This window comes from Nematostella vectensis, chromosome 2 (assembly GCF_932526225.1).
Source record: "Nematostella vectensis chromosome 2, jaNemVect1.1, whole genome shotgun sequence".
NCBI classification, from domain to species: domain Eukaryota; kingdom Metazoa; phylum Cnidaria; class Anthozoa; order Actiniaria; family Edwardsiidae; genus Nematostella; species Nematostella vectensis.
The window spans coordinates 12783624-12810250 of record NC_064035.1 but is presented as its reverse complement, the minus strand read 5'-3'; the positions used below and the strand labels follow the sequence as shown (position 1 = coordinate 12810250).

Genomic DNA, 26627 nt, shown 5'->3' with positions numbered 1-26627 from the left:
ACCTACCTACCTACCTACCTACCTACCTACCTACCTACCTACCTACCTACCTACCTACCTACCTACCTACCTACCTACCTACCTACCTACCTACCTACCTACCTACCTACCTACCTACCTACCTACCTACCTACCTACCTACCTACCTACCTACCTACCTACCTACCTACCTACCTACCTACCTACCTACCTACCTACCTACCTACCTACCTACCTACCTACCTACCTACCTACCTACCTACCTACCTACCTACCTACCTACCTACCTACCTACCTACCTACCTACCTACCTACCTACCTACCTACCTACCTACCTACCTACCTACCTACCTACCTACCTACCTACCTACCTACCTACCTACCTACCTACCTACCTACCTACCTACCTACCTACCTACCTACCTACCTACCTACCTACCTACCTACCTACCTACCTACCTACCTACCTACCTACCTACCTACCTACCTACCTACCTACCTACCTACCTACCTACCTACCTACCTACCTACCTACCTACCTACCTACCTACCTACCTACCTACCTACCTACCTACCTACCTACCTACCTACCTACCTACCTACCTACCTACCTACCTACCTACCTACCTACCTACCTACCTACCTACCTACCTACCTACCTACCTACCTACCTACCTACCTACCTACCTACCTACCTACCTACCTACCTACCTACCTACCTACCTACCCTACCTACCTACCTACCTACCTACCTACCTACCTACCTACCTACCTACCTACCTACCTACCTACCTACCTACCTACCTACCTACCTACCTACCTACCTACCTACCTACCTACCTACCTACCTACCTACCTACCTACCTACCTACCTACCTACCTACCTACCTACCTACCTACCTACCTACCTACCTACCTACCTACCTACCTACCTACCTACCTACCTACCTACCTACCTACCTACCTACCTACCTACCTACCTACCTACCTACCTACCTACCTACCTACCTACCTACCTACCTACCTACCTACCTACCTACCTACCTACCTACCTACCTACCTACCTACCTACCTACCTACCTACACCTACCTACCTACCTACCTACCTACCTACCTACCTACCTACCTACCTACCTACCTACCTACCTACCTACCTACCTACCTACCTACCTACCTACCTACCTACCTACCTACCTACCTACCTACCTACCTACCTACCTACCTACCTACCTACCTACCTACCTACCTACCTACCTACCTACCTACCTACCTACCTACCTACCTACCTACCTACCTACCTACCTACCTACCTACCTACCTACCTACCTACCTACCTACCTACCTACCTACCTACCTACCTACCTACCTACCTACCTACCTACCTACCTACCTACCTACCTACCTACCTACCTACCTACCTACCTACCTACCTACCTACCTACCTACCTACCTACCTACCTACCTACCTACCTACCTACCTACCTACCTACCTACCTACCTACCTACCTACCTACCTACCTACCTACCTACCTACCTACCTACCTACCTACCTACCTACCTACCTACCTACCTACCTACCTACCTACCTACCTACCTACCTACCTACCTACCTACCTACCTACCTACCTACCTACCTACCTACCTACCTACCTACCTACCTACCTACCTACCTACCTACCTACCTACCTACCTACCTACCTACCTACCTACCTACCTACCTACCTACCTACCTACCTACCTACCTACCTACCTACCTACCTACCTACCTACCTACCTACCTACCTACCTACCTACCTACCTACCTACCTACCTACCTACCTACCTACCTACCTACCTACCTACCTACCTACCTACCTACCTACCTACCTACCTACCTACCTACCTACCTACCTACCTACCTACCTACCTACCTACCTACCTACCTACCTACCTACCTACCTACCTACCTACCTACCTACCTACCTACCTACCTACCTACCTACCTACCTACCTACCTACCTACCTACCTACCTACCTACCTACCTACCTACCTACCTACCTACCTACCTACCTACCTACCTACCTACCTACCTACCTACCTACCTACCTACCTACCTACCTACCTACCTACCTACCTACCTACCTACCTACCTACCTACCTACCTACCTACCTACCTACCTACCTACCTACCTACCTACCTACCTACCTACCTACCTACCTACCTACCTACCTACCTACCTACCTACCTACCTACCTACCTACCTACCTACCTACCTACCTACCTACCTACCTACCTACCTACCTACCTACCTACCTACCTACCTACCTACCTACCTACCTACCTACCTACCTACCTACCTACCTACCTACCTACCTACCTACCTACCTACCTACCTACCTACCTACCTACCTACCTACCTACCTACCTACCTACCTACCTACCTACCTACCTACCTACCTACCTACCTACCTACCTACCTACCTACCTACCTACCTACCTACCTACCTACCTACCTACCTACCTACCTACCTACCTACCTACCTACCTACCTACCTACCTACCTACCTACCTACCTACCTACCTACCTACCTACCTACCTACCTACCTACCTACCTACCTACCTACCTACCTACCTACCTACCTACCTACCTACCTACCTACCTACCTACCTACCTACCTACCTACCTACCTACCTACCTACCTACCTACCTACCTACCTACCTACCTACCTACCTACCTACCTACCTACCTACCTACCTACCTACCTACCTACCTACCTACCTACCTACCTACCTACCTACCTACCTACCTACCTACCTACCTACCTACCTACCTACCTACCTACCTACCTACCTACCTACCTACCTACCTACCTACCTACCTACCTACCTACCTACCTACCTACCTACCTACCTACCTACCTACCTACCTACCTACCTACCTACCTATCTATCTATCTACCTACCTATCTATCTATCTATCTAACCCATCATCCCTAGTGTGAGCAAAAGGAAAAGCAGAGGGACGCAAGAACGACTACAAACAGAAAAGAAAAAAATTCTTTCCAATCGTTCGTATTCTTTAATTCTTACTAAAAGCTGCTGTAGATTCAAAAGACAAGGGTATTGTCTCACTTTATATACAAAAAGGTTAAAAATAAGCGAGGACATCACTGGGTGTTGAGTCAGATCCCAAAATAATATTTTGATAAGTCATGTTTGGAAGAGTGATATTGTTTTGTGTTAAAAGAGATTTGAATTGAAGATAGATGGTTTTGGTGGCAGAGCAGTGGTGGCATCTGTCTCTATCACTAAGTCGGTAGGGTTCTGAAGTAAGGCTTTCCCGGTCCACGCTAAGAGATTGTCCCTCCACCATGTTACCTCCTGTAAAGCATCTTGGTTTTTCAAAACTGTTGCTTCGTAGGACTGTAGAGTCCGCAAAGCCTTGCTCTTTGCCTCTTGGATGTAACAGTAGTGGAGAAGTGCAGGGAAGACTGCTTGAATGGAAGAGGATAGGAGGCCCAGGAATTTTGATAACTCCCTTACTGTTGTTTGAGGGTTGTCTATAAGCTGTTGACATCTTTGTTTGATCTTCCTTACTTTGTCCCTTGGTAAGCTCAGGGAGAGAGTTTCTGAGTTGACATGAAAACCTAGGAACTCTATTTGTTTGGATGGAGTCAAGTATGACCTCTGATAATTTATTATGAACCCCAGTTCTTCCAAGAGGTTTACTGTCATAGAGACATGTTGATGGAGTTTGTGTTCTGAGTTTGCTACTAAACGAATGTCGTCCAGGTATGCTATGAGTCGGATTCCCCTTTGTAGGAGGGCCGCAACTGGTTTTAGTATTTTGTAAATACCCTTAGACTACTGGCTAACCCAAATGGGAGGAAAGAGAACTCTAGGATTGAATCCTTCCACAGGAAGCGTAGGAACCTCTGGTAATCCCTGTCTATGGGTTCTGTCAGGTAAGCATCCTTTAAGTCTAGTTTTGCTTTTGTTAAAAGATCTTTCAGCATCAGAACTGACTCCATTTTGAAATGTTCGTATGGTATCAACTGATTGAGTGGTTTTAAGTTTATGACTGGTCTTAGACCTCCACCCTTTTTGGGTACTACAAAAAGTGTGCTGAGAAACCCTGGCAGATTCCGTTGGTATTCTGGGAGAAAGTGAACTGCCTTCTTTGAAAGCAGTTCTTGCACCCCCTGGTCTATCTGAAGCTGGTGTTCCTGGGAGGTGCAAATACTGTTGGGTGGATAGGGTTGGGAGGGTGTGCTCATAAATTCTATCTTGATTATTTTAAGTAACTAAAAGTTTGTAGCAGCAATAATAAAATTTGGTTTTAAATGTATACGCTGGTTTGTGGGAGTTTTCTCTGTAATTTTCGTGCCGGAAAAACTATCAAAGCCTACAAGTAGGCTACAATACAAAATATTTGCTCATCATAAAACTAAAAAGTCATCGCTCCTGTCGCCGCCATTTTCTATGGTGCAAATCGGCTACGCAAAATACTAGCCTGTCGGTCAGAAAAAAGAAATGGCAAGGCAAGCTGCTCGAGGAAAGATGGGAGGACAAGGGGCTTAAAATTGTTCTAAGGACGGACCATCGAGCAAGTAAAGACTGGCAGAAAAAATCACCACATCCTTTGGGAAAAAAAAAACGAGCAGCAAAATTGTCTGGGAAAAAATCGAGCAAAAAAAAAAATTAGACACTCCCCACGGCCCTCCAAACTAAGGTGTACCAAGAGTACATGACAAAGACGAGTAACGCCGGAGACATCAAATGCGGCAGGTGTGGGAAAGGCACCGAAAGCGTCCAGCACATAACAAAGGGAGGTAGTGCACTTGCAAAGACAAAGTACATTGCCATAGACACAACGCAGCTCTGAGTGCTGTTATCCGAGCTGTTTAGCCACAGAGACTTCGTAGAGCATGCTCTTTCTTGGTATTCGTCTATTTCACCTAACCAGCTAACAAGGAGTGCAAGAACAGGCGCGTGTCCTGACGGGGGATCCGAGGCTCTGGAAACACCCTGTTGCCTGTTTAGGCAGTGTTCATTTAACACCGAGAGGGGTTTTGAGTCAGAGCCACGCTTGCAGTGTAATTTATTTTTCGGTTTCTCTCCTTTTACAACTCCCAGGATTTCAGCCCCCCCCCCCCCCCCCCCCGCCCCAATATAGGACCCTGTCTTCACAATACTACGGAATCGGATGAACCCAAACTTTTAATCAAAAAGTGCTCCGTCCCCACGAAGCGTAAACGAATCCTTATCCCCCGTCTATACGAATCTGACGATTCCGGATTTATGGATTTACTTCGAATTCACCTAATATATTAAACACGAAGTTTCGCTATAAAGGAAAGCTCCTCCCAACCCCGGGCTCAAGAACAATCAGTTATCAATCAGCCGTCAATGAGTCAACCTGTCAGGACAATTGCTCTAGGCGCTAAATTCAAATTTTTATATTATAAACCAAATCAAATATCATTCCTAGAGTTGTTCAACTAAAATTCTTCTATCTATCGTAAAAGAATATTCTTTCGCAAAAGAATAATTTATGCAGATGCGTTGTATTATGGATAGCACAAAATTTAAATTTTTGGACCGAAAAAAGTGGACAGCAAATCACTAATTCATTAATCTCTTTGCACAACTGTCTTGTTACCTGTGCAAAATTGTTTTATTTCAATATGCAATTTTGCAGGAGACTTGTAATTTGTGACTGCTAGCGTGGCAGTGTTCTGATTATAATTGCAAAATCGAGCCCGGGGGTGGCCAGACAAATACTAATCGAGTCTACGGCCAAACGCATGCCACCAGCTGTCATTATAACTGCGATTCTTGCATCCTGATTGGTTACTTCTTGATGGTCACGCGAGTTGCTCAAATAAAAAATCTTAAAAAGGGAATTTTCCCTTGACCGTAATCAGTGACCTCACTCGATCTTGACAAAGAAACTTCCGGCCTGGCGGCACGCACACGGCGATAGGGAATTTATCCTTGACAAGTACACATCATTCAGATCACGAACTCAAAACATGAAGTTAAGCGCAGTTGTATTGGCCGTAGCACTGGGATCTTATCACAATACAGTATTACCTGCATCAAACCTCGAAGAGGCCACCCTGCTAGCAGAGCTTTCTTCCTGTTCGTTTCTAGTATCAGTTCTCTTATCCGGGTCGCGTCTCTGTTCTTTTGCGTTCTCGTTTGTTTGTGTCCGCTGAATCACTGGGATCGGGCAAAAAGACGCTAAATGTAAAAGAAGAAAAACGATCTCTAAATCCTCTGCTATGCGAGCAGATAGGCCTTGTACAGTGTTTAGACCGGAGCAGTCTCAATCACCTTGATTTCTATATCACTTGTACTAATCATTAAAAAAATCTGCTTAGCAAGTCATTTTTGAAGGGAAATTTCCCTTCAATATCTGTTATGCTTTCAGCCAAGCGGGTCGCATCTTGAAAAAGCGGGGGTTCCCCAAGGGTCATCATAGAAAATAGAATAATGAGTATAAGAAGCACTTCTGTTCCGTAGCGAGGAACCGAGGCACGTGAAACTTCTGAAATGACGACGACTTGCAAAATATTTTGCTGTTCAGACTTTATTCACTTAATATGTACAACATAGTTTTATTTTCTACTTTGTTATTTTTACTTAAGAATTCCAAAAGCTCCGGTACAAAGTTTTACAGAAATCGTAAATGGCATCTTGGGAAGAACTCGAGAAAAAGAGAACCTTGTACTCCAAGTTCGGAGAATTCTATGTTCAGTTTGAAAAGTTATTGGATGAGCGATTTCGTTGTACAATTTGCAAACATGTGTTACAAGAACCACTACAGACGACATGCGGCCACAGGATCTGCGAGAGCTGTTTTGAGCTCTCCCTTAGGTAAGTGAATATTTCTTTGTGGACTTTAGAAGCACACTAGCATACACACATTGGCACCAGTCGGGCCAAGACGGAACGCTAGCACAGTCTATTACCCGTGCAGTTCGGCAACCATAGACGGCTGTTTCGTCCTTATTAGGACTCGTCAGCATGGCATAGCCGGTTTGCCTCAGTTAAACTTCATCGGCAAAAAAAACTGCAGGGCGACTTCGACTCGAACGAAGTGCTTTAAACCACAGCTCAGATCCAGAATTTGTAGTGGGGAATGGAAAAAAAGAAGAAGCAAATAGAGAGGGGTGGAGGCAGTATATGCCATCAGGCACGAAGAGAGGACCGCTGGGGTCCAGGGGCGGGTCTAGCTTTTCGCTAAAGGGGAATTTGGCTCAGTGACGAAGGAGGGAGAGGGTAATTTTTTTTTAATTATGACTTTCTGGCAGCCCAAAGGGGGGGGGGGTGGACCCCCTTAACCCTTCCATAGATCCGCTACTGGGGTCGAGAGTCATTTACCGGGCGGCGGTTACAAGGTCGACACAGAGCTCGCTGGAGGAGCAAATATGACCAGTTCAGGAAAGACTACGTGTTTCTTTAAGTACTAATAAGACATTAGAGACAGGCCTGTAGCAAGGATTTTGAGCGGGTTGGTTCGTTTTTTCCATTTGAGCGGACCAAATTTCTGGTATACCCCTCTCCTCGCCTTATTACATTAGGCAATCAATACTTCAAATAAATTCAATCTTTTATTTAAAATGTTATTAACAGAGTGCTTTTTAACATATAGCGATAATAATAAAGATGATTATTATAAAAAGATTTTTATAGTCATTTTAAAGACATATTGATGTGCACGGTATATCCAGCCAAACGTTATATATATTTTTTGTTTACTCTGAGCGGACCTTCAAGTCGGGTGGGGGGGTTCGTCCGAACCTGGCTACGGGCCTGAGAGATCACTTATCCTAGCCTAGAAATTTTAAGTCCACGCAGCCGTTTGGACTCGTTACCTTCTTGGAAAGCCAAAATGCTGATGGCTAGTGCAGCCATTGTACATACTTCTCTATGTAGACATCTTAATAATAATAATAATAATAATAATAATAATAATAATAACAATAACAATAACAATAACAATAACAATAACAATAACAATAACAATAACAATAACAATAACAATAACAATAACAATAACAATAACAATAACAATAACAATAACAATAACAATAACAATAACAATAACAATAACAATAACAATAACAATAACAATAACAATAACAATAACAATAACAATAACAATAATAATAATAATAATAATAATAATAATAATAATAATAATAATAATAATAATAATAATAATAATGAGTTTAATTCAACCTTTCGCAGTATAGACTGGATTACAGGTGAGTCAGAGATACAAGTAAGCACTACAATAAACTACAATTAATCAAATGTAATTAGCATATTTAACAGTAACGAACTCGTTGAAACGACTCCTATTAGTAGGCCTCTGATAAGATTTAGATCTGAGATTATAACCTGGATCATGCGTAATGCGACGCCTTTTAATGCATTAATCATCTTAGCAGCACATGTAAAATTGTTACAGTAACAACTGTTGCAAGTAACAACAAATGCTGCGGATAAATTTTGAGCTCGTCTACTCGTTCCCAGTGCTCCGCTGACTAGGGTGGGAAAGTAAAACTTTACTGGTACCAGAGTCAAACGGTTGAACTTCCCAGACTCGTAAGGCAATGCAGGATGAGGGTTTTCAAACTGAGCTTTTTGTCGAGCCTTTGGACCCTAAATACCGCTGCCCTGTATGCGGAAATGCTCTAAAGCACCCGGTTCAAACTCCGTGCGGACATAGATTTTGTGAAGGTTGCCTTGAACCAATTTTAAGGTGAGTTTCACCTCCTTCGAAGGTTGATTGACAGTTTAAGCAATCAAACAAGACGACTTATGCAAATGTAACTTGATTGCTACTTAATTACTTACTTTGTGTTTTGCGCTCTTGCCTCCTTTGAATTCAAGCGAACAACAGTTACGCTTAAGCCGCCATTTTGAATTTTGGCTTGGTGAAAATATTCCTTATAAAGAATGACAAAAGTCATATCCAACTTACCGTATGTTCTGTGAACGTTGATTTCGATCATTCCTGCAACATTTTTTTTTCTAGATCTGCTAAATGTGCACATTTTTTAGTGTTAGAAATATCTGCTTTGCTAAGCACATTTTCTTGATTACACAATAGATTATAGCACAGGTAGCCCAGGTTTCCGAATACCTTAATATTACAAATTTGAGTTCTTCGCGTGAACTTGCGTTTTATAGGGTCCATACGAACCACATACCATTTGGAAGATGAAAATATAAAGAATTAACCAAATCTATCAATTCTGAAAGGTTATATGGACTTTAACTATTATTAGATCCCTTGTTATCCAAGATAAATATAGCTGTGCTGATAAACAACAACCAGGAAGTGTTCGTTAAATACACAGAGGGGGGTAGGGGAGGAAAAAAATTGAGGGGGATCCAAAAAATTTTTAACCACCAAAAGGGGGGGCTCTGAAAACAAAAGGTCCTTTAAAGGGGGGTATCTGAATTTTTTAGGAGCCATACTTTTCAGCTTTACTTATCAGCTTTCTTATTTTACTTTACTGATATGATCCAGTTTGTAGCACAAATACAGATTAGATATTAAGCCAAATTACCAATTAATTTAATACTTTCCAGCTTTCAGTATATAACAGTTAGATACAGTTGGAGAGGAGAGGTTGGCTGAGTGTACATGTTGACACTGCTACCATTTGCTGTTTTTTTTTTTTCATTTTACATGCTCTAATTGACTGGAAAGCACTGGTGTAATAGCCAATCAATCATAGGAAATTAAATTCTTGACAGCATGTTTTTGAATTCAAAACATACATACAACTGACATACTGTATTCTCAGCCAAAATAAGTTAGGTACATGCCTAATTGATCAGTCACAGAACTTGCCATGTGAATGTTCTCCACCAAAGCCAAAATATGATGAAATGGAGGGGAAAGTCTATTGGCTTTTTACTACACCATTTTTTTCGTAGTCAAAATATATCAATTTTTGAATCACATATTTACCTTTCTAAGGTGCAATAAAATGAGTGTAGGTGAATTAACATTTTGCAAAATGGTGCCTTAGAGCGGTCTTGAATTTATCTTTATGTTACTAGCCTCTATGATGTTGTTGTGCAGCAAATTCCACTCATTAATTGTTCTTGTGATAAAGCTGTTTTTGTATACATTGGTCCTTGTATCTATATTTATAAACTTGAGTAGGTGGAATGCTCTTGTGTGCCTTTGCTTACATTGTACATGTGAAGGAATGTCAAGGGCTAAATGCCCGTACATTGTCTTATACAATGTCATAAGTCTAGCAGATCATTCAGTATGTTTGTCATAGTTCCTGGTGTATGATCAAACACCTTTTAACAAAGCAGGCTGCCCTCTGTGCTCGACCCTCTCGATGGCGTTTATTTGTTTTTGGATATGTGGGTCCCACACGTAGCTTGGATGTTCCCTACAGAGCTTGCGTTCTTCAAGAGAGCTTGCGTACTCCAGAACTATAGCCCTATGCATTCAAACCTAAAATGCTGTCAGAGTTTTGTGTTAATCTGAAGACACATCATGGCTGTGGAAGCACAGGTGGCCTAATGTGTTAGCGCGTTGGCCTCTCACCGCTGTGGCACAGTTTCGAATCCTGGCTCTGGCTGGGAACTTTTTCCGAGTTCATGCCTTGATTCGAATTTGTGTCACAAGTGAGTTGATGTTATTCTCCCGTGTTTCCAGTCTTCTCGGATAAGGACGCTAAACCGGAGGTCCCGTCTCTTCAAGCTGCATTACAATAACCTGAACTAAAGGGACGCAAAAGAACCACTGAGGACGCAATAAACCCTCTGGCAGTGACCACCCTCAGTGACAGTGCTTACTAACAATACACACACGGGGGCATTTGATGTGGAGCCCTAGCTCTGTTGTGCCTTCCGCAACAGTATAGCTGGTGGAAGTTAGTACAAACATACAAACAATGTGGCCATAGTTAGTTCCCACAAACAGTTTACAAGATAAGGTTTAACCATGCCTTCTGGTGTATTTTGTAAAGAAAATTATCATAATTCTCTATAGGGGTCCTTCCAAATGCCCAGTCGATGGTGAGGAACTGAAAATAGATGGAGTGTTCAAGGATGTGTGTTGTCGGAGAGAGATTCTATGCCTTGCTTGCTATTGTCCAAATCGGCAATTGGGCTGTGAGTGGATGAAGGATTTGCAATATCTTGAGGTAAAATAACCTAATATCAAAAACTATTTTTAAAATCCAACAGGATTGACTTGAGCATGTCAGGGCTTAAAGATAGGGATTTATACTAGTTGTAAAGCTCAAGTATCTGTGGCATGGGGTCTAAGTAAATTTAGAGGTTATTCATACTATGAGCAATTCCACATGAGAAACAAAAAAAAAATGGAAATTTCAAAACTCACATTTCTGAATAGATTTTTTCACATTTGTACTCTCTTATTCTCTTTTTTTTTCTACCTGATGCACATTCAGGGGGGGCACCAAACAACTAGACCGCCAAAGGTTTATTGACTTGAGAAGAAGGCCTCACAACCACCATGTGGAATTCTTTTTATAACACTCATCATTACAATCATAAACCATGATTCTATTTATGATTTACATCCATACATGTAACTCTTTTAAAAAAGTATAACAAAAAATAGTTACACAGAAAATAATTTCAATTTTGGGGTCTGAGTTTTGTTACAGACGTTACATGTAATTACTCATAAAACAAGTTTTTAATTGTACTACAAACAGAATTTAGATCCTTTTTAGTGGTACTTCATATTCTCTGTAGTACCAAAGAAAGGGCAAAGGCCTTTTATAAGAGAAAAAATGACGTTACAGACGTTACATCTTGTTGCATTACAGACATTCATGTATTTTGTTGAACAAGAAAAACACTAAATATTTAATATTTATTGTTTGTTACATCACCCCAATTTCTCCAAATTATCTGTCAAGAACATATTGCAAAATATATGCCATAAAAGCAGTTCACAAAATTACTATGATTTATTTGCTACATATAAGCATCTATAGATAAAAACTGGAAATTTACCAGTAGCTAAAAAAAAAGTTGTCAAAAGATGCAATAATATTTTCAAAAAACATAATTACAGATTTACATTTTCACATGTGTAACATCTGTAACAAGACATGTAACGTCTGTAACAGAATGTTTTCCTTTATAGTTCAATAATTATGGGTGCATTCTTGATAGTCAACCTCACATAGAAAACATCTAACATCTAACATAAGATTTATTGGAAAGATAACATCCACATGATTTTAGATTCACAGAGCTTTCAATATAAAAAAAAGTTTTTGAAAAAAGCAGTTTTTCTGATGTAACGTCTGTAACGCTAACAAAACTACCATTTAAGAATCAGAAAATGTAGCTTTACTTATTTTTTTACATGGGCATCTAAGTTTGATAAAGCCTTAACGAAAAAAAACACAAGTATAATTTAAAAACTCAAATGCAATGAAGATATGACATTATGAAAATTGAAAAATGTGTTCCAAATGTAACGTCTGTAATAAAGAACTGCTCCTATACTATTAACACCTTAGCAACAGACCTAACATATTTTACTGCCCATTTTATTAGAAAAAGTTTTTTTATTTTTTTTGAAATTGCCATAAAAGTTTGTAGAATACTGAAAACTACAGTAAAGCAGCAAAGATTAAAAAAAAGTCAATTACAACCACTGATATAACACTGGTTACATGATTAATCATTTCGAATGTGTCGTTTGATCCATGTAGGAACACCGGGCAAATTGTGAGTACAAGGGAGTGCAATGTCATAACCCTGGGTGTCAGGAGAAAGTTGCAAAGAGAGACCTGGAAGCCCATCTAGAAAGATGTGAATTCAAACCATCTGATTGTCAGTACTGTTTGCAGAGGATCCCAGCAGCTAGCATGGAGGTAGTCATCTTGTCCTTACTTGTGCTCAAATAAATACCATAATCAGCTAATCAGCATTTAACTATCAAAACACAAATTTTCATTATTGATTTACCAGATTCATTTGGAAATATCCCCATATCTGTGCCTCCCCAAATCAACTGATAGCAATGAGTGTTCATATTTGCTAGGATGACAACAAAGTGGTGGCTGACCAAGAATCTAAGAATTTGAAATAGTGTGTAATGCCATCTAATAAAAATAATGTTCACGGCAAGAGGTCTTGTCAAGGGTCTAAGGCAAAACATGGAATATTACAGTTTTATAGGTATCAAGTTTAAGTCTTATTCACAAAGTTTGGAATGGGGCCTTGATCAGGTTATTGTGTAGATGTCCCATAATTATCCAGTATAAATATTTCCAATCATCAATGTTTTATTATGATAGTTATAACAATTATGATTTATGTAATTCCTCCTTTCAAATGAAGTGATGATACATCCTAAACTGTTTTTATCTAATGCTTCAGGTTATAACTTGTGTTAATTTCTTTTCGTTTTTGTTAATTTTTGTTATGTTTGTGTTTTAAGGATCATTTACAGACATGTGAAAAGCACCCTGTAGTTTGTCCTCACTGTGGTGCAGAGGGAATCTGCCGAGATGAGTTGCTCCATCACCAAACCAACATTTGTGAGCAGGCTGAACTACCATGCTCATTTGCCAAACATGGCTGTCATTTCAAGGTGATTATGTGACAAGGCCCCTGTCAGCATACTTTTGGCTTAGTTATGCTCATTTTTGTTCTTGTCATCTGAAAATTATGTGATTTGATGTGATTTTTTTTCAAATTTAATCTTGAACTTGAATATGAAGTATAAGTAAGTTTTACACTTATACTCATGGGGGATGAAATAGGGTGGAAGGTAGTACAATTCAATATTTCTCTTGAAAACAGAAAGCTCTTTTCTACCATACAGATATTCCAACAGACACTATGGAAATAGGGAAAAGGGGAAAACATGCAAGCATATATATAAAAGTATATTTCGTTGGACTTTGACTGTTACAGACAATTACAGTCCAAAGGGGCAAATACGGAGAGCCAGCCCTGTATGTTTTTTTTCTGTAAATATAATGCTGTAGAAAATTTGTCACTGAGGTTTTATGCTTTTTATAGGGAACTCGCGAGGCGCTCGAAACGCATTTCAGAGATCAGGCATCTGTCCATGTGAATCTTTTACTGACTGCCACGCAAAACGAAGAGAAAGCACGATCTGAAATGGCGGCCAAGTTGAGTCAGATGGAGAAAGAGAGAGCGAAGCAGCAAGAACAGATGTACGAGCAAAGAGAAGCTCTGGCCGTTGCCAACCAAAACTTGAGGACATACCAAGGAAAGTTGAACGTGATAGAGAGATCAGTAGCAGAGCAGAGAAGAGAGCTGGCGGAACTGAAGGAACGCATCCAGGTATATTGATCAATTGAGTGGTATCTCCGACCAAACAATAAATATATATTCCTGGCGCTCCTTTCCACCCCTTTCCCTAAAAAAGCTCCTTTTTGGCGTTGCCATTCAAGATTTCCAATTCACGTTCAGGTGGGTTTTTCCTGCCTTTGACACTAATTCGCCAGGGCTCTTGCGACATTCTCTATGATGTCTCAACATGATGTTTATTATGTTCTATGAACGCTAAAGGTTGTTGATCTTGTGACAGGGATCATCAGTCCAGGCGTCAGAGTCTGGCCAAGTGGTCTTACAGCTACAAGAAGTGGAGGCAGCCATCCGAGAGCAGGACCGCAGGCTGGGAATGATTGAAAACGAGGCGAGCAGAGGCGCTGCTCCCTCGTCAGGGCCCGGGTCGATGGGAGGCACCATGGCCCTGGAGCGCCGGCAGGACCGTAACGAGCACCAACTTGCCCTTCACGACATTCAGCTCGCCGAGCACGATCTCAAACTCCAGATGCTCGAAGCGACCTCATACGATGGCACGTACATCTGGAAAATCGACGAGTATACGCGGCGCTACCAGGAGGGCGTGTCCGGCAAGACTCCCTCTATATACAGCCCCCCCTTCTATGTGGGGCGGTACGGGTACAAGGCTTGTGCCCGCGTGTACCCGAATGGGGACGGGATGGGCAAGGGGTCGCACCTGTCTCTCTTCTTTGTCTTGATGCGGGGTGAGTTCGATGCTCTGCTGCCTTGGCCGTTTCGTCAGAAGGTGACCTTCAAGCTGCTAGACCAGGATCGCGTGCATGACATTGGCGACACGTTTCGACCGGATCCAACCAGCAGTAGTTTCAAGAGGCCGACTTCCAATATGAACATTGCCTCGGGATGTCCGCTCTTCATTTCCCACACCAACCTCCAGACCCGCGCCTACGTCCGCGATGACACTATGTTTATCAAAATTGCTGTCGACACCACAGGGCTCCCGCCGATGGGCTTCTAAGTCACCTTGAAAGACTGCACTGGGACCTCGTTGTAGCGGTCACCTTGGAGTTTTTCACTGCATAGACGGTCGATATATAGAGGTCCCAGTGTGGCTAATAATGTTTGGCGATTGAAGGTAATGACTTGAGCATCGGCTGTAGCCATAACACTCTAGATTTCAGATGAGATTTGAACGTTTTTTATATAAATTCATCAGAAAGACATGCTAGAAGGGCAGCTGTGTAATAAATCATGTTAGTTACACTGTGTATCCGCATAGGATGAAAGATATGATGTATGACTTTTAATAGCACACGTATCGAGTTTTTTTTGTGTGAGGTAATTAAAAATGATAAAGATTGTGTTGAAATGTTCGAGAGGTTTATAGAGTCAAAAAAGATTTACAAGAAGCAGCACTTGTACCAAGCATTTCATAATTTATCTGCAAAAGACGGACAGCGCCTTCAGTCTCATCGAGTCTCAATTGTTAGCACACATTCAAGTCACGCGAATAGCTTAGTTTACGTTTATTCATCTTATTTTAACTTGGAACTCGTTTTGTTACTCGTAGTACTGGGCTTTAACTGTTTACTATGTGGTTACTTAAATTTAACTACTCCAATTTCTGACACACACTGGCGGAAAATTTGCCAGACTTTTACCTTCCTTGATACAATTTTACTCTGACCTTGTGGGGATTTTTCCCCCGAAAAGATATTAAAAAAAGTTTGGCCTGTTCTAAGGGGCGTGATTTGTAACATGAACAGTGCACAGAACCTGAATGGTCATCTTCATCAATACCAATAGACCTTACGTCAATACCAATAGACCTTACATCAATACCAATAGACCTTACATCAATACCAATAGACCTTACATCAATACCAATAGACCTTACATCAATATCAATAGACCTTACATCAATACCAGTAGAGCTTACTTCGATACCAATTGGCCTTACATCAATACCAATAGACCTTACATCAATATCAATAGACCTTACATCAATATCAATAGACCTTACATAAATACCAGTAGAGCTTACTTCGATACCAATTGGCCTTACATCAATCACAATAGACCTTACATCGAGAGTCCCCCCCCTCAATTTTTATAAATGGCCTGCTGCGGCTCTGCATTGATACCAACCGAGCTACATCCATATCAATAGACCTTACATCAATACCAATAGACCTTACATCAATACCAATAGACATTACATCAATACCAATAGACCTTACATCAATACCAATAGACCTTACATCAATACCAATAGACCTTAAGGTACGAGCAGCAAAACCGTACAGCTTTTGTGGTAGCATTTGCAAAAAAAAAGTTCGAAGGCGATGTTGCGCGTTTTACTACCGACGAACCAACAAAGGATAGACTGGTTCTTGATGTTGATCCGCCATCTTTTATCTCCGTGACACTGATGTGTAACTTGTTCAACCAATCACAAACGCTAATGCAACTGCTTGCGTATGCCTGATGTCACTTCGCTTAGGGACAAGTTGGGTTGCTGTAGAAATACGGGCAGCATCTCCGAGTTTTGTGGCAAAAAGCAGAACCATCTTCTACTTTCTGCAGCAAAGTTTTTTTAACTTGCAACAAAATATTTGCTGCGACAGTTGTCGGTTCGCCGATAGTAAAACGCGCAACTCCAATTACATCGATACCAATAGACCTTACATCAAATTCAACTTACATCGATATTAATAGAGCTTACATCAATAAAGTAAAATAACTTATATTGGACGAGATACCTGACATGATCATTTCACGAACGGAGGAGTTCACTTTTGGAACCAGCCCACAGGAAACAACTACACACACGGCATACAACATTATACTTTAGTTAAAAAAAAAAACGAACATCGAAATCGCTATCTGATACTAATAGAACATTGCGCAAGTGGAGAAGAAACACCTGTTCCACCCCCAAGCTACACTTTGAATTCCACTAACTCGAATTTCTGTTCTAGGATAATGTCAAAGGTGCACCCTACCGATCAGTGCTGGGAGAAGGTACATACATATACCTTTGGGAAAGCAAGAAAAAAAAACCTTAATGGGTGTGAAAAAAATATATAGCAAATAACTGTAACAGATGCATTCCCTGCTCGCGAAATACAGAGAAAAGAGGCCTTTCTAGCAGTAAACAGAAATCACTTCGCGGCGGGTAAAAAACAGTAAAGTATCAAGCCAATCCGACGAAAAAAAAAAATTCAGATTAATTTGAATCCATAAATCACTTCTAACGGATGGCCCTTTATTCCTCAGGGAAGAAGTTTGCCCAGAATGGAGCGGGAGATCTCGGGTTTGAAAATATTGTCACAAGCTGCTCTCGGCGCTTGATGGAAGCACAACGTTCCGCGTGACACCGAGTATAGCTTTAATGGCTTTTCTGTACTTAGGAACGCGCAAAGCGTATACAATAGGATTAAGAAGACCACTCGAGAGCAGCACAACAAAACCCACTTCGACGAACACTTGCAAACTGACGATGTTCTCGCCGTGTGGATACAAGTAAATAATATTTAGAGCGATGAAATAAGGTATAAAGCTCACATAAAAGCAAACGATCAAAGTCAGGATTGCAGATGTGAACTTTCCGTCTCGCCTGGGACCAGGGCGAACTCCGCGCGGCGCCCTATCAGCTCCGTCGCCACCTAACACTGTTCTTAACGTCGCAGGTCGACTTCGAAAAATCAGGATAAGCCTGGGGTAGACGGTCCCGATAATCAAGGCAGGAATTGTCACGTGTAAATGGCTGGAGATGAATCCATAGAGCTGCTTGCTCACTCCCAATATAGGTAACGAGTTGAAGACCAGGCTGTAGACCCATGATAGCGCTATAGCAAGCTTGACTCTCGCATGAGTGACTCTAACCCTGTAGACAAGCGGATGGAGTATAGCAACGTATCTGTCTGCTAGCATCAGCAGCATACACCATGTCCCACACACGATAGCCAATGCGCTAGTCACGATAATCGCCAGTAAAGCCGTCCGGTTGAATGCCCAGTTTTTATATTTAAATACGTCGTAGATAAACGTGCCATACCCCGCTATCAGTGAGTTTAACAGGTCTGTGATCGCAAGGTTGGTTACCAGCATTGCGCTTGGTGTGCGCAGGTCATTATAAGGGTCGAAGATGATCGCCACTATCAGCAGTCCGTTGCTAAGACTGGCACCCGTAGACAGTAGAAAGTTGATGATAGCAAGAGGGAGGCTATGCGAGTTGTATGGAATGATTTCGGTGCTACTATTATGTCCTTCCATTATCAATGGCAAAGCTTGATTGTCGTTTTGCGCTGCGTTGTTTCCTTGTAGATACCTTTTCAGAGCGCAGCGATTATTTATGAGTACCTGTGAGCCTTGTGACCTGTGTGCTTGTGAGCCTTGTGACCAATGTGCCTTTGAAAGTTATTATCAGGAGGCTCTAGCTTATGACTGAAGAGACACGTGATTCGGTGATATGGCGTATATTTCTAATACGCCAAAGCGTAATTGACTGATATAGTGAATTAATTGAGATCATGATAATATGACTTTTTTTAAAAAGAGTTCAACCACCTTATACCTCTCGACCCAAAACGTATTAGCGATGAATCCCCAATAAGGGCTATACCTTGTCCTGGATTTTTTTGCCAGCGAATTTGTTAGGTTAAACTCGTATCATCACATCTGTTTCTTCTACAATCTCCTATCAACGACGAAGGCGATAATGAGGCATACACCTTTTTCAAAATACGTTCTCAAGAGATCAGATGACATTTTTTTTACTTTATTATCATGCGATGTTTACTTGTCATCCTAAATAATATCAGGGCCGTGGCGGGGCGGGGCACTGGGGGCATGTGTCCATTTTAAAAATTATAAGGAAATGACCAGTAGGGGCTTGGCTCATAGTTTACTAGGCCTGTATAATATGTATCACAATCAAGTATTATAGTGAATGTCTGTGGAGGATTCAAAGTGAAAGAAATATTTTTTCGTGAAAGCGACGTGTCAAACGGGACTAAATTAGTCTACAAAATAATGCTGTCAAAAATCGTATATTGTCAACATTTGGGGTTCTGTATTTCGTGGTGGTTTAAAGCATTGGGTAGGAAATAGAATGGATTTGGTGCCCTCAATGTTCAGAGCGAGCAAAATCTTCAAAAAGATACGAACATCAACAACTCTCAGAAGCTATACCTCGTTTCGCGCGCGCGACCATTATTAAAGGTAAACAAAGTTGAAAATTCGATAAATAATTACAGCAAGATGTGTCTTGTTCAGTCCTCGCCAAATATATGCTAAAACAATTATCTTTTAGCGGTGGATATCCACCGATGGATATCCACCGCTATTCACTTCGCCTTCGGCAAATAATTATTAATTATTCCGAGATAGCGGACCAATCAGAGCGCGCGTTTTTATGAAGTTCCCGCCAAGTATATACTAAATACGAATAGAAGCAAAAGCAGCTGTTGGTATTACTGTAAAATCACCATTTGCACCGACAACGTTTTTTAACTGTAGTTGCATATCGCGAACCCAGAATCACAAGTGCTTCCATCTCCCCGTAGGCTCATTTGCAGGCTAATGGGAAGTAACGATTTGCTAAGTAGCACTTGATTCTCAAGAGGTATACCGAATTACATTAAAAAAATTGTTTATACAGGAAACTCTCAAACTTAGCATTGAAGTTTTTAACCCATTGCCTCTTTCGCCGGCCGACCGATTGGCGAAAGACAATGTTTTGTGAGTTGCTAAATGAAATAGGAAATGGATATTCGAAAAGTTTATATTAGGTCCAGGCTATCAAAGAGTGAGATTTTTGTTTGTAACTGTTGTTTGCGCATTATGTTTGGAGGGTTTTCATAAAAAAGACACTTGCACAGCTGCGCGATACGTCTATCTCAAAATCGTCTAGCAAAAAAAAAATCTCAATCGTCATGAGCTAACAGAAAAAAATTGTAGAGAATTATCGACCTTAGCCATCAATTGTTTAACTCGGTGATAAAACAATTAACGTTTTCTTTAGGACAAAAAAGTATGTATCTCAGCTTCGCTCAAACCTCAAAACTGAAAAGCTCGCGTACTTAAGAAGATATAAACGATATACGGTGTCGTATCATCTCTGCAGGTTTACGATAAGTGACACAAACGCTTCAAGCTTATCAACATCCTTATGATCTCCTATAAATCGAAAAAGATCCATCGACACCTCATTCTGTAAGTAGACAGAAGATCTTTCTATCCACCCGTGATGTTTTTGATAGATACAGAGCCGCAGTAGGCCCACCCCTTGCTACGGCCCCGAGACATCATTGGAGGGCCTTTTGCGTTTGACGACAAAAAAAGGCGGTAGCGAATGGTGCGTCAAATTTTAGAAATGCGTTGTTGTTCGTTGTAGCCATTATTTTCCAAATGCTCGGTCGGGGGGTCTTGTTATAATACACATTTTCTAAATGCTATCTGTCAAAACAACATCTAGAAATTGCCCAAGAAACACTCTTTATGGATGTTAATATTTCACATCGTTTCATGGCCAGAGCGAGGCTCGCGGAATATTATAAAAAGAAAAAAAAAATAGGTCACATACATCCCCGTACGGCCAAGCTAGCGAAGACAAGATATTTATTATACACTGTTTTGTGAAGATGTTTCGTCGCAAAATGTCGCGTCACTTTCTACTGTATTTGACCAGATAATTTACAGAGCTGCAGCTGGCCTCGAGATATTGGGAGGGGACAATACAGAAACATTAAGAAATAGGGGACAGACAGCACCCTTCTTATTTCCTGATAATTTGTAAAAAAGCGACCGCAAAGTACGCTGGATCCTCGAGCATGGCCAAGTGCAAGTTGTGAATATGCTTCTCGACTAGGAAACGTGGCGACAATTGACTGCATTATATATATGGACTTTCGAAGGAGCCTAACAAACGACCTCCCACCCAAAGCTGAGGCAACGGTTTAGAGCAAGTCTTTAAAATAATCTCCCTGACTTTTTTCTTCAGATGCATAGGGGTATTTTTCATAATAAATATTAAATAGTAACACAATTTCTTGAAGAGATAGTTTATTGATGTTTAAGTTCATTGTTGTACAACGGCTGTTTCGGTTGATTTTCAGAATGAAAAACACCTTCATCCCCAAGTAACACATCCCCTTCTTAAGTTAAAAACCCTTGCTTCTTCCCCCACAACATATCCCTTCCTCTCCAGTCAAAAAACCCTCCTTCATTAAACCCCTCCTTTACCCCCCAGTAACACATCCCCAACACATCCCTTCCTCCTCTCCAGTCAAAAACCCCTCCTTTACCCCCCAGTAACACATCCCTTCCTCCTCTCCAGTCAAAAACCCCTCCATTCCCCACTAACATATCCCCTTTCCCCTCTCTAGGCAAAAACCTGTCCTAAATTCACCAGAACATATCCAATCCCCTTCCTCTTCTCCAGGCAAAAACCTGTCCGAAATTCCCCAATATCCCTTTTCTCCTCTCAGGGCAAAAACCCATCTTCATCTCCCAATAACATATCCCCCATCCTCATCTCCTTTATCCCCCAGCAAAAATATCCCCCTTGCTCAACACCTATACATCTGACCTCCATATTAACTTCGCTCCCCATAAATATCTAGAATTACTCCAAACCTTGCAAGAGCAGCCCTGGCACCCTTCTATAAAGACATCCCCTTGTAAGCACAGGGCAATGATGTGAACATGGTGCACAAGCAATATCTGATGGTTTACCAACCCAATACTATACCTGCCACCTCTCCCGCATTTGGCAGGAGTCTCAAGATTTTGGACATCTTCTCCCGCGTGGAGCACCAAATCTCCTGCTTTTAAGTGATTTATAGTGCTTCCGAAAATTTTAAATATTTTCTATCAAAATAATTAAAACAACAACTTCTTTGCATAGCACAATTTATCTTACACCCTCGTGAGATCTATAAGTGTGATAACTTTCTACGCGGCAAATGCCTGCATTGGTATACCCACCCCTCCCCCCTAGAAAAAACTAATATACCCCACCCCTCCAAAAAAATTTCTCAAGCCTTGAGATTTCCGGAGGTTGACAGGTAGGCATTACACACCAAGTCCACTCAGTTATTGCTACAGCTGAAGACAATCATGCTCGACAAGAAACCCACATCCCAAAGGAAACTTACCTTGAGTTGACACTGCTCATGGACTACACATTTAATATTTTTGTGAAATGCAAAATAAGTATGAGTTTCACCAGTACCTCTACAATACATCACACCCATCATCCTTGAAGATCCACTGGGCAAGCATTGCCATTAACAACTGTAACCTTATGTTTGAGTTAAACCATATAAACAACTTTAAACCAGGGCCTGGCGAAACTACTCTGTTTTAACATAACATTTTCACCTATTGTCGATTTTTTTCCCTTTAAATACGTAAGTTTGAACAAAATAAGGCAAGGACTTAAGATTCAGGCAATAGCTTGGAAGGAAAGGATACGCCACTGAAATAGACCTTTCAACAATCTGAAGAGACAATTTTTTTTGCAAATTCTTCTTTCAGAACTGAGACCTGGACCCCTCACACAACAATAACAGGGCAGAAGCTACATTAACCTGCTTCCCAGAGCACTTGACCTCTGCTGGTCCACACACCAAACCCTTAAGGGGATCTCTAACCTGTCTCATCTCAATAAAAGCAAAAATTTACCTGTCACTGCTTCTAAGCCATTCATGAGGCAGTCTCCTGTTCAATTGTATGGGAGAGGTCCCAGCTAACCTTGAGGTTAAGGAAACTATCATTCCCTGATAAGATTTCTAGGGACATATCGCTTACCATATTGTGTGGATGGGGTGTTGAGCATTCTATCTCGGCCGAAGCAAGATTATGCAACTAAGACTAGTGTTTAGACAAAAGAAAATTGCACTAGAAATGCTTGGGTATACCTTGATAATCTAACTATAACAGTTAATATGTCAGTTAATATGTATATCGTTGGGTATCTACCAGTTCAACTAGTCTTTATAAAACCAATTGCTTAATTCCTTGAACTCCAAATCACCATAGATCAAAGCTAACTGATTTGGGCAACATCTACATCTTTTAAAGCTCACAATGTAGTTTGATGGCTGTCTTTTTTTAATTTGGGTATGTAAAACTTATAGGTGCTAAGCTCTGCTTTCCACAAGAGTATCTCCTAAGATGTCAAAATACTCTCAATCTAGCTCTGTTGCATATTATTTTCAATGGACATTTCATTGCTTCAACGAGAAGATGGAAGAGTTGGGAATGGCACAAGCTCTATCAACTAGTTGCTTAGCTGTCCATTCTATGCTAAAGTAAACTCAACTTCACTAAAATCCACTTTATTTAGTTTCCATTTCTACAGCAATCATAAGGCTATTGTCAAAATTTATCACTTCAAAATAATCTAGAATATAACTCATGGAACTGAACTTTTGTCTACTACACAGTAAACTAGAATATTATCTTGATGATTAAAAATTCAAAGTGGACTGTACACTCAAGTTGTAATTACTATTGCATTGGATTATGTCTTACTAGGAACGTACTAATAAATTAGTTAAAACACTGTATAATAATGCTTCCCAATTCCTTAAATGTTATCCTAAGAAACTCCTAGTGATGGCTTACAGTATGTGCTTTATGAAGTTGATTGCTCTTGCTATATGGTTGCCTCTTGTCAGAGTTGCTTCCTTATGAACTGTTGTCTTCACTGCTTGCCTTTGCTGTTCACTGCTGCTTGCCTTGTCATTAACACTCTTCATTCTGCTGCTTGCCTTGTCACTTATCACCTGCACTCTGCCACTTCCCTCTTCATTCCGCTAAGATACCATTTAAGTTATTGTCTGCACTGCTCTGGCATTTCTGCCTGCATTTCTCTGGCTAGAGCTTTGGTATGACCTGAATTAGAAGCAATATCTGTTAGCTATGCCTGAAAGAAATCTGCTGAGGTAACGAGTCAAGTTAGGATCATATAAAACTATATTTGCTAATTCATCACTATATTTCACATCATCCAGCAACTTTAAAGCTATAAGCTGAACCAAACTGATGCAAGACAGAACATCACTCAAGCATGCTAAAAGGCTTTGTTTTGTGTTTACTTCAAGTTACATTTTTTTAGCTCTTTTCCTGCACTGGTTGGACATGTTTACTTAGCTTCAGTAAGCTAACACATAGTCGTTTTTCATTCCCTGAAAATAACAGTGTTAGGACATAGGAACATGTAATGACCATAAAAAGGGATTGGAGAAAACGACACCAGAATAAGACAACCATTAATTGTGAGTACCTCTATCACACTGGGAGAAACCCCATTACCTTTAGTATGGACGATACTTGGAGTCTGTGCTTGGCAAGGAGCGTGCTGAGCCACCCCTCGCTGAAGGACCAAAACTGGAACTCATCTGACTGTAGCTTCCCAAAGGGAATTCTGGAGTAGCTGAAGCAGGAAAGCCTTTCGCAGAGGGGGTTTCTGTACTAGAGCTCGCCCCTGCAGCACTTGTCCCGTAACCATACCCAGAGTTAAACATGCCTGGTGGATAGCTACCTGAGAATTCTGAAGGAGTTCCTGAGGCCATGGCGGCAGCAGTCATCTGACTATAACCACTATATGGGGTAGCACCTGCTCCACCATATCCAGCACTTTCCCTAGAAGACAATGGAATACTACCCCGCCCGCCAGCAACATCAGGGTCTGCCGTTCCAGAATAACCTCTACTCTCACTACTATAGCCAGCCTTGTCAGCACCAAAACCAAACCCACCAAAACCACTTGGGAACCCACCATAGCCAAAAGCACCAGGGAAACCACCAAATCCCATACTACCAAAGCCAGCAAAAGCTGGGTTAAAACCACTAGCACCAAATGCAAATGGATTTAGGTAACCAAAGCTGCCTTCCCCATTCCTGCTACTCTTGTCACTGTGATGCCCTACAAATGGAAAAAGAGATGGATTACAATCCATTTGGGAAAATAAATCACATTTAATACCATGATCCAAGTGGTACTCAGTTAAAAGCATGGTATGTCACAGTAGATACGGGGAAGGGGAATGTAAGTACAAAGTTTGTCTACACATCAAGAGGGATGAAGCATATTTTTAAAATTATTTCTTCTGTTCTTGCTTGTTTGGAAATCAGGAAGAGGCTGTGAGAGGAGCGATAAAAAAATCCCATCCAAAATGCCATTTGCAAGTATCAAGTTTGTCTACACATCAAGAGGGATATAGTATATTTTTTTCTTCTGCTCTTGCTAATTAAAAGAAAGTTTTAAAAACCCCAAAATCTGCAGCACCCGTTCGGGGCCATGAAACAGCCAAAATGCCAAAGCATTCGCATTCTATCAATGTAAGAGGAACAAGCACAAAGACAAAATACTATTATTGGTTATATAAATACCGTTCGCATCCAGTTTAGTACTACCTCGGTCATCACGACGGTCGCGGTCCCGGTCGCGATCGCGATCCCGGTCTCGGTCGCGATGATCACGGTAATCTCGATCACGGTAATCCCGGTCACGGCCAAAATCGCGGTCTCGATAATCCCGATCTTTGTCCCGCGAGGACCGGCTATTGTATTCCTGCTCGTCTTTCTTTCTCATGGCAGACTGAGGCTCGGCTTTTTTCACTTCACACTGCTTCATTCTTATCTCGTGGTACTTCATTGCGCACACTTTCTCGACAATCTCATCGTTATCAAATGTAACGAAGGCAAACCCTCGAATACGCTTCGGATTGTCTCTGTCTCGCTTCAGGTCAACGTCTATAACTTCTCCCATACCATTCTTTCGACACAGACTGTTAAAATACTCTTTGATATCTTCTTCCACTGTAGTACTAGCTAGCCCGCCGACGAAGATCTTTCTGGTCTTAGACATTGCTTCGGGGGCGCCGGATTCATCTCTAGGAACTGAACGTTTAGGTTCGATTTCCCGATCATCAAGCACATGGTCCTTCTTCTTCAGAACCTCATTTACCGAGTCTGATGATTCGTAAGTTACAAAACCAAACCCGCGAGATCTCCCATCTCTCTTCATAATAACACAGTCTACAATTGTTCCCCATTGCGAAAAATAGTCCTTGAGACCTTCTTCGGTGGTATTCCAGTTTAATCCACCGATGAAAATCTTCCGAAGTTTCTCACTCTCCGACATCTTGCTTGGTAGTAATGCAAATGGACGCGACGCACTGAAGCACTGAAACGGCTTCCTTTGCGAGCAGCTGATTGGCTAAAAAGTGACATAAATTATACTAGAAACAAAGAAAATCATCGGCCATGCCCAACGAAGAGGAGGACTGGGTGACACAATGATTTGTGTAGCTATTGCGCATGTGCATAA

At 41.4% G+C, this 26627-nt stretch overlaps 3 protein-coding genes across 9 annotated transcripts; 1 reads left to right on the top strand and 2 right to left on the bottom strand.

The window, feature by feature from the left end:
- Positions 1-5889: 5889 nt before the first annotated feature.
- On the top strand, positions 5890-19280 carry LOC5521642 (TNF receptor-associated factor 3). Of its 6 annotated transcripts, none has more exons than XR_004291084.2 (8): positions 5890-6844; positions 11004-11157; positions 12712-12873; positions 13443-13595; positions 14030-14317; positions 14565-15416; positions 17263-17305; positions 17561-19280. XR_004291084.2 is itself a non-coding variant. In XM_032366972.2 (6 exons), the coding sequence occupies exons 1-6, from the start codon at positions 6657-6659 to the stop codon at positions 15297-15299; spliced, it is 1680 nt and encodes a 559-aa protein (XP_032222863.1). In that variant the 5' UTR covers positions 5890-6656; the 3' UTR covers positions 15300-15650. The 6 variants fall into 6 exon arrangements, 1 of the variants encoding a protein (XP_032222863.1); XR_007307037.1 differs by having other exon boundaries at positions 17263-17459; XR_007307036.1 differs by having other exon boundaries at positions 17263-17469.
- Positions 17350-18559, bottom strand: LOC5521626 (melanopsin). The gene has a single exon (XM_048723874.1). The coding sequence runs from the start codon at positions 18557-18559 to the stop codon at positions 17612-17614; it is 948 nt and encodes a 315-aa protein (XP_048579831.1). The 3' UTR covers positions 17350-17611.
- A 4332-nt stretch (positions 19281-23612) lies between the features above and the next one.
- Positions 23613-26473, bottom strand: LOC5521630 (heterogeneous nuclear ribonucleoprotein A1-like 2). 2 transcript variants are annotated; one of them, XM_032366974.2, is made up of 3 exons: positions 25688-26473; positions 24608-25220; positions 23613-24187 (listed from the first exon to the last, which is right to left on the bottom strand). In XM_032366974.2, the coding sequence occupies exons 1-2, from the start codon at positions 26439-26441 to the stop codon at positions 24610-24612; spliced, it is 1365 nt and encodes a 454-aa protein (XP_032222865.1). In that variant the 5' UTR covers positions 26442-26473; the 3' UTR covers positions 23613-24187; positions 24608-24609. The 2 variants fall into 2 exon arrangements, with proteins under 2 accessions (XP_032222865.1, XP_001641412.2); XM_001641362.3 differs by having other exon boundaries at positions 25712-26473.
- Between the last annotated feature and the right edge of the window lie 154 nt (positions 26474-26627).